Source organism: Cucumis melo, chromosome 1 (genome assembly GCF_025177605.1).
Source record: "Cucumis melo cultivar AY chromosome 1, USDA_Cmelo_AY_1.0, whole genome shotgun sequence".
NCBI lineage: Eukaryota > Viridiplantae > Streptophyta > Magnoliopsida > Cucurbitales > Cucurbitaceae > Cucumis > Cucumis melo.
The window spans coordinates 21,897,869-21,906,934 of record NC_066857.1 but is presented as its reverse complement, the minus strand read 5'-3'; the positions used below and the strand labels follow the sequence as shown (position 1 = coordinate 21,906,934).

The 9,066-nt window shown below is 31.4% G+C and overlaps 1 protein-coding gene across 2 annotated transcripts; it reads left to right on the top strand.

The window, feature by feature from the left end:
* Positions 1 to 5,543: 5,543 nt before the first annotated feature.
* LOC103489690 (pentatricopeptide repeat-containing protein At3g22470, mitochondrial-like) lies at positions 5,544 to 7,999 on the top strand. 2 transcript variants are annotated; one of them, XM_008448958.3, is made up of 2 exons: positions 5,544 to 5,887; positions 6,099 to 7,999. In XM_008448958.3, the coding sequence occupies exon 2, from the start codon at positions 6,115 to 6,117 to the stop codon at positions 7,426 to 7,428; it is 1,314 nt and encodes a 437-aa protein (XP_008447180.1). In that variant the 5' UTR covers positions 5,544 to 5,887; positions 6,099 to 6,114; the 3' UTR covers positions 7,429 to 7,999. The 2 variants fall into 2 exon arrangements, with proteins under 2 accessions (XP_008447180.1, XP_008447178.1); XM_008448956.3 differs by having other exon boundaries at positions 5,551 to 5,887; positions 6,095 to 7,999.
* The last annotated feature ends 1,067 nt before the right edge of the window (positions 8,000 to 9,066 follow it).

The following is a 9,066-nucleotide window of genomic DNA, read 5'->3' as shown; positions in this document are numbered from 1 at the left end:
CAATATCTTAGGGAGTTCGAGATTTGATCCCAAGAGAAAATATATTTAATCAATTTTTTTAAAAAAAAACTTTATTCAAAGACTAGCCTATGATAGAATTTGAGAAATTGTAACAATTTCTCATTCTCTTAAGGTGAGGAATTTTTCCCCAATATAGTCTAATTAATGGGTGTATCCCACTTATTTTAGGGGATCATGGCTCCAAATATTGGAGTGGTGAGCAATGAAATAAGACATGGTTCTTTTAAAAAAAATTATTGAAGACATTAAATTTGGCCACCGTTTTCTAAAACGGGTGTTATGGGGTGCTAACACCTTCCCCGTACACAAATGACTCTCGAACTCAACTCTAATTTTTTTCGTAGACCAGATTTTATTTTATTTAAAATGATTCACTTTATTTCAGTGTCCAATCACACTGTAAAAAAGATTGGTGGCGACTCCTCTTTTTTCTTAAAAGAAATTAAACCTTTTTAAGGATGTCGGCTGCTCCGCGTCGTCTCGGGTACGTGGCGACAACTAATACAAAAAAACTACAAATGGAAATACAAGGAAATGAGGCAAGTCACATAGTATGATTTCTCACACTCGTTGGCTTTGATTTTTATCTTTTACACTGAGGGAAAGCGGAAGGGAGATCTCTCTCTGTTCTAAGCTCTTACCTAAAACCAAGAAAGGGAATGAAGGTTGGAATTAGCTTGTTCTTTAGTGAAGGTTTCACATGCTCATTCTTGAAGAGGTAGCCTCTATTTATAGGTGAGGTGTGATAAGAGGTAACATAGTATGGACTTCATTTAATTCTCTGATAAAGCCACTTTACACCATAGACATCCTTTTCATCATTTTCTAATATTTACACCAACCATTTTTGTCTGTTAGTACTTCAGAACACCTAGCTTCATTCTTCAGATCGCTTTGTTGGTCTTGTTTTCTATTCGCCTAACATTTTGCTGCATGACTGCTCTTCTCTTTTTTCGCCTGAAAATCTACACAAGTCCATAAACAACGCGATAAACAGGCATAAGACTCTTTTGTCTATGTGTTATCTATTTTTCTATGTGTTTTCTTCCTTTTTTCATGCATTAAGGCTTCATTATTTTATCTAAATGCCTACAATAACTTGTATTTCTACAAGTTATCACATAATCACTTACATGTGGCTTTACAAAATTGATATCGCTCATTCATTAAATAATGATTTTCAAAATTGAAAGATGTTCATCTCTACTAGGGGAATCACAATAAATAGGGGGCAAATCCCTAAATTCAAGATGTTTGTCCCTAGTAAGAAAGTGATGCAATAAATTGAAGATGTACACTACTTTGTGCAAGACTATATTCAAGTTGAGTGCACAAAACAAGTTCGATGGTTTCGTCAATGCTTCATCAAATTTAAATTTGAAATAAAAAAGTTCTTCAAATTCAAGCTCGAACGCTTCATCAACACTTCCTCATATTCAAGTTCGAAGGATTTGTCTTCCTCAAGCTAAAAAAAAATTCATCGTTGCTTCTTCAAGCTTAAGTTTAAAGGAGGCTTCACTTGTGTAGGTATGACCCTGCCTCCTCTTGAAAATGTCAATGCAACAAAGTCTGCCCCCTCTCCAATATGTTGCAAACGAGGTCATCATCTCCCATATCTTGTAGCCAAAAGGTTCATTCATCTTCAATATCTTGCAGACGAGAGTGTCATCATCTCCAATATGTTATAGCCGAGATGATCATCATCTCCATTATGTTGCACTCGAAAGGATTCTTATCTTGAATATGTTGCAACTGAGAGGATCATCATTTTCAATATGTTGCAGTTGAGTGGAGTGGCATGATAGAGTTTTCCTAGACCTTTTTGGGGTCATCTCTATGTGAACCAAACTAAGATACAACAGGACGTCGAAGAATGACATGATAGAGTTGTTTAGTCTACATTAACCAAATCAAGATTCAGTAGTACATCAAGGAATGACACCATAGAGTTACTTAGACCTTTGTAAAAAAAGAAGTCACCTTTTGCGAAGATAAGCTTAGAACGATGAGATAGGAAAAGTTATTTCTTGAAGCTAGGTCCCAATAACAATCCCTGTGGAAAGAAACGAAGTAGAGTTAGTAAATTTAAAATATATATAAAATAAATGAAAAAAAGAGGATGAGAAGTTCTTTTTTAGCATTATCTCATACACCTAATTATATATTACAAAACTAATTTGATTTTTGAACTCATTAATCATAATTAGCTAACAAAAGTCATCCCTTCTCGGAAAAAAGCTGGGTGAATTGGTATACTTTCTCATTTGATCATAAACATCTTAAAATTGTATCTTTAAAATTGTATCTTAAAAATGTAACATTTAAAACTCAGGATCTAAATCAAAATCAAACACAAAAACTTAAGTATGAATATTATATTTTTAAACTTACCGGTCAAATGAAAACTAGACCTAAAATATAGAGATAAAAAAGTTTATTTTTGGAAAATAAATTTTTGGAAAAAAATGTTTCTATTCTCTAAAAAATACATATGACCCAAATATAGAGATAAAAAAGATTAAAATATCATTATGTTCCTATACTTTAGAGTTTGTTCAATTTTAATTCTTTGTGCTTTCAAATATTCCATTTAAGTTTGTAAATTTTTAAAAATTTTAAAATATACTTGCCTATTGTATTTCATAATTGTTATGACTATTTAATCAATTTCAATAAAAATTAATTTTGAGTCATTAGAGTGAGATTTACTAAAACTACAAAGATTAAATTAGACTTTAAAAAAATACAATAATTAAATAAAGATTTTTAATAACAAAATATTGAAAATATTTACAGAATATAACAAAATTCATCAAACTCTCTAGTTCATTAAGTTTATATATATATATATATATACACCATAAATAGTTTCATTTTTTTTCTCTTTTACCATTCATGACAATTTCTCAAGACTAAAATTAAACAAAAGCATAAACATTTGTTATTTTAACAATTATCTCTAAAAAAATGTAGGGCTGACAAGAATAATAGCAAAATAGAAAGTTTACTTTGGATAGATGGTAAATTTTTATTTAAATTGATAAAATAGCAAAATCAGAAAATATGAAAAACTAATTGCTAGAATAATGTAAATGCCCCTACCTAATTGAAAAAATTGAATCCTATATACAATTATTCAAAAAATTACAAATACCCTATAATTAAAATCAAACTCCTAACACATGATTAACACATCAAAATCAAACTTCCATCGGTTGCAGAAACTATTGGAGCTTCCAACTTGTCTCCTTCAAACCTTTCAAAATCTTCATACTTGGATTTTTTTTCTTGTCGGCTCCTCCGATCGGAGACTTTGGAATTTTCGTCTTGCTTGCGGCTAAACCCATGAAAGTTGACTAAACCCACTTCAATAGACGTCAAAACGTTAGAACTCGCCGCAAACCTAAAACCAACATCGGACACCATCAAACGTTACTAAACAAAGCTCGTTGTCGCTGACGTTGAAACTCCAACGTCTTCCTCTGATGGCTAAACCAACCTCTGATGCCTCCAAAACCATGGTTAAATCAGCTGTTAAACACGTTGCAAAGATTTTGAAACAAACGCCGGAGCTGCCGCAGACAGGGCAAAACCGTGATCTTCTATTCGCCTCAAAACCCACGACTAAACCTCTAACGTCTTCCTCTCCATTGACCAACGTTTCTCTTCCTGTTGGAACGCCGAAAATCGTCACACCACACTTTTCTCTATCAATCTTTTTTGCTAGAAAAAACTATTTCTACTATGTTTTTTCAACTTGTGGCTGCCCCCTCTTCCTATTTTTCATGTTTATTTTATTTTCTCTAATTTAATTTAAAAGACATAAGGAAGAAGATTCAATTAATTAATTGCAAAAACGCCATTGAGATATATTTAAGGTCATTTAAGAAATTGTAATAATTACCAATATTATTAATAAATTGTTTAAAATATAACAAACCCCATAATCTTGTAGATATATTTGCATCATTTTAGGGATAATGTATAAAATTTATATTCAAAATAACAATTGTATATTATGTATTATTTATGAAATTATTGTTAAATTAGCAAAATTTGGGATGAAAATGCTGCAAAATGAAGTTTGTTATTTTAACATTATTTTAGATGATAATCCAACTCAAATTTAAGTTTAGTATCTTTAACATAATTTTAGGGATTCAAACTAATTATTTAAAATTAGAGTGTAAAAATTGGATTTAAAAATAAGGTTAAAATTGAGATTAAAACTAACTATTTTAAGGTGTGATATATATTTCTAAACTCAAAAGGTTAATAAATATCAAATATGTATTATGTATTATTTATGTCTATTTTTTATAAATAGCTTGAAGAATAAAAAATGCGAAATAGTTGAATTTATATTTGTGTTATTTTAGAGATACAAGGTAAAATTTGAATTCAAATTGACGATTTTAGGGGTGATATAAATTGTAGATTCAGATTGTTATTAAAATTTTGTAATATGTATTATTTAATAAATTTTTGATAAATAATATGAAATATAAATATTATGAATTAATTGATTTAAATCCTAATAATTAGGGGATGTTGAAACTAAAGTCATATCTTCAGGGGATGTTCCTGAAATCTTCTTCAGCAAGAGATTATTTTTTGATTTAGTTAATATTTACCAAAAGTGAATGTGTTTACTCGTATTTGTACTCTGTGATATTTTGTTTGATTTTTACCTATACAAATACACTATATATATTTGTATGTGAGTAATTGCCCTTTGTAAAGGATATAGTCAGACAAAAAAATTGGAAAAAAAAATACAGTTTTGCCATAAATCAAAATATTTTTGGAGTTTGTTATTTTTCTATTTGCAATCCAATATTTTGCTATTTTGACGATTAATTTTGATAGAAATGAAAAATTGAAACGAATAACATATATTTAGAGATTGTTGGAACAATATAATATTTTTTAATTTAGTTAAGAATTATGAGTATGTTTACAAATAGATTGTATTCGTAATATGTGATATTTTGTTTGATCTTTTAATCTCAACAAATATATTTGTATATGAACAATTGTCATCTATGGAGAGTAAAGTCGAGAAAAAAAATAAAAAATTATTATGACAAAATAATTTAACATTTTGCTTTTTTTCTTTTTCTATTCCTAAAATTGCTATTTCCGCTGTTTTCCCCAAAAGGGTATTATTTTGTAGGGTAATTAGAATGGATAGCTATTGTTAAAATAATTATTAACTATGTAGCAACATTTTAAAAAAATTGTAAATATAGCAAAATCTATCGGTGATAGACTTTTATCGTTGATAGACTCCTATGGTTTATTAGTGATAGACCAACATTTGCTACATGGTCTATCGGTGATAGACTTCTATCATTGATAGATTTTGACAAATTTTGTTATATTTGCAATTTTTTAAAAATGTTGTTATATACTTAATTACTTTGAATATAATTGTTACATTTACAACTATCCCTATTTTGTAAACTAAAAAAATATATTCCTGGGCCTTGTTTATTTTGGGTTAACATCTCTAGAACGTACCAAGAACTTCAAATCTGTGGTGAAAATAAATTTAGGGTTTAACTTAAGTCCGTCACGCAATTGGAGATGGCAGCTTCAGCGTTCAACCATTCCGATTAGGATTACTATCCAAAATTCTCATCAATCATGGCTTTCAAGACCAACACCGTTGCTTCCGCTTCTTCTATCGTTGCAATTTCTTCCAAAGCTAAGATCTTATCCTCTCTATTTACTCACTCTCCAACCATTCCATCATCAAATCCCCAAATTTTCTCTGCAAATCATCCTAAATCCCTACATGCATTGTCGGAACGGATGTCGCTTCAGCACGGGCTTCCAATGTTCATACACAATTGCAAGAAAGGTAACATTACTGCAACTCAAGCACTCCAATTCTTTCATCTAATGATGCGTTCAATTATTTCTTTCAATCTTTTACTTGGTGCACTTGCTAAGATTAAGCATTACTCTCAAGTGTTTTCTCTCTATAAAAAAATGCACCTTGCTGGACTTTCGCCTAATTTCTTCACACTGAGTATATTGATTAATTGCCTTTGTAATGTGAATCGAGTTAGGGAAGCTCTTTCGGCCATGGCGGGTATTATGAGGAGAGGTTACATTCCTGATGTAGTGACATATACTTCCTTGATTAAGGGCTTGTGCATGGAGCATAGGATTAGTGAAGCCACAAAGCTATTTATGAGAATGCCAAAGTTAGGTTGTTGGCCTAATGTTGTTACTTATGGAACTTTAATCAAGGGCCTATGTCGAACAGGGAATATTAACCTTGCACTTAAGTTGCATCAGGAAATGCTCAATGGCACTAGTCCATATGCGATTAATTGTAAGCCTAATATTGTTTCATATAATATCATCATAGATGAGCTTTGTAAGATTGGAAAGTGGAAGGAGGCTAAACGTTTATTCAATGAGATGGTGGATCAAGGTGTTCGACCAGACGTGGTCACATTTAGTGCATTGATTGATATGCTTTGCAAGGAAGGAATGGTTATCGAAGCTAAGAAGTTTCTAGAGACGATGATGCTTAGGGGTATCGTTCCTGATTTGTTTACTTATACTTCACTGATTGAGGGGTTTTGTTTGGTTGGTGACCTGGATAGTGCCAAGGAGTTGTTCCTTAGTATGCCAAGTAAGGGATATGAACCTGATGTGATTAGTTACACCGTGCTGATCTATGGGTATTGTAAAACCTTGAACATGGAAGAAGCAATGAAGCTTTATTATAAAATGCTTCATGTGGGAAAGTGGCCAGATATGAAAACTTTTAGTGTATTGTTAAAAGGGCTTTTTCTTGCTGGCAAGGTTTGTGATGCAAAGAAACTATTTGGTGTCATTAAACCTTATGCTGTTCCCGAAAATTTATATATATGTGGTGTTTTCTTAGATGGGTTGTGTAAGAATGGTTGTTTATTTGAAGCAATGGAACTTTTCAATGAGCTCAAATCATACAACATGAAATTGGACATTGAAAGCTTCAATTGTCTAATTGATGGCCTATGCAAAGCAAGGAAACTTGAAACTGCTTGGGAGCTATTTGAAAAATTATCTCAGGAAGGGCTTCAACCAGATGTTGTGACTTATTGCATTATGATCAATGGGTTTTGTAAAGACGGACAAGTAGATAATGCAAATATTTTATTTCAAATGATGGAAGAAAATGGTTGTACTCCCAACTTACATACTTATCATGCCCTGATGCATGGTTTCTACAAAAATAATAAATTAGAGGAGGTGGTTCAACTCCTTCATAAGATGATTCAAAAGGATGTGTCACTAGCTGCTGGCATTTACACTATAGTTGAAGACATGGTTTCCAAAGATGAAAGATATCGAGAATGGCTAGACATACTTCAGAGGTTTCCTGTCCAAAAGCATCAAACTTGATAACGAGATACCTATTGATAGACTTATTAGAAGCTATTATGTCTTGGAAACTTCTTATCAATTTCAAGAAGGAACAACACATCATTTCTTGGAGAGAGAGAGAAAAAAAGGCAGAGACGAGAAAGAGTCAGAGAGGAGAAAGAGACATAGAGGCCGACAATGGAGCAACTATACCCGGGAGGATTGAAAAGAAGAAAATTATTAGTATCACAAATCTTTTGCTAACGGGGTGGAGCACAAATCATTTGGTGGTTGAACTAGAAAGCCAACCACCAGCGGGGCGGAGCATGGCGGTCTACAACATTGCTCGTGGGCGTGAGACTGCAGGAAAGATGTGCTGAGAGAGTGAGAAAATGTGGAAATGGACAAGTGCCTAACAGCAACAGCGGACAGAAAGGGACTTTGAGCTTCGAGGCCTCATCAAATCATTTGTTAGTCGAAAACTAACGTTAAAGATTGGTTTTTATGTTTACTCTTCCTGACATTGTACACCAATATCTAGTTTCTTGACCAACTTCAAAGGTCGAATTTATTGTTATCGTTTGAAATGAAGTTTTTTTTTTCCTCTCAAGGATATCACTTCTCTTTTCCATTTATCTTTTTTCTTTCTGTTTAAGAATTTTTTAATGGTTGTCTTCTAGGCACGGTCGAGTGCATGAATGTTGAGAATCTGCAACCAAAGTTTGAAAAGATGATTAATTATGAGTCATGAATTAAAGTTATAAAGTTGTTTAACATATTTAGTTGTTTAACATATTTAGTTGTTTAACATATTTAGTTGTTTAACATATTTAGTCGATCTACTTGATAAGATTGAATGGTTAACTGTGGTACATAATTAAACATAAAAGCAATGTTAAAGTACTCTCATATTTAAGTAATGTGATAGCGATTATTAGTAAATAATTCAAGAGTTTCAACACAACGTAGATACCAATACCAATAGACAGACATTAATAAAGTGGAAATTGTTTAAGGAGTGGATAGTTAGGATGTCAAGCATTTTAGATATGGTCGAATGGGAGATCTTAGAGTGAAGATAATAAGAACTGAATATCTTGGAGTGAAGATGAAGAAAAAAAAGGATCTCCTATTATAATGATATATTGAATTTTATATTAAGTTCAAATAAATGTATGCTTGAATTGACTTTTTAAATATATAAAAAAATGTTTTTATGTGTAAAATAATTTTTTTTTCACGCTTAAAATAATAAAGATGCTCTAATAAATTGTTCATAATATTTTAAAGATGATGATGAGCTTTCTAAGACGGGGATGAGCTTTTTAAATATTCAAGTGTTTCTAGATGCAAATTAATTTTTTTTTCACACTTGAAAAGTTGGTACAAAAATTCTCTACTAAATTGTTGGTCATATTTTAAAGAAGAAACGCAAGATCTAGGATGCTATCGTTTCATATTTTAAACTAGATTCAGGATTATTTTGAACAAATGATTGATGAGGGATATAAAGATATGTTTCATCATGAGTGAAGAAGCTAAAGAGCCATTTGATAATATTTTCATTTCATGTTTTCTGTTTTCTATTCGTTGTTTTTGGTTCCTTGTTTTTTCTTTTTTTCGAACAAGAAAAGAGAATAATTATATTAGAGACAATATTTGATAACTATTCTCATG

Excerpts from the sequence above, each read along its gene's own strand:
- LOC103489690 (XM_008448956.3), top strand. The coding sequence starts at position 5,671 with ATGGCTTTCAAGACCAACACCGTTGCTTCCGCTTCTTCTATCGTTGCA. Across the intron at positions 5,888-6,094 it reads CATACACAATTGCAAGAAAG|TTAGGGAAGCTCTTTCGGCC; the intron begins GTAACATTACTG and ends ATGTGAATCGAG.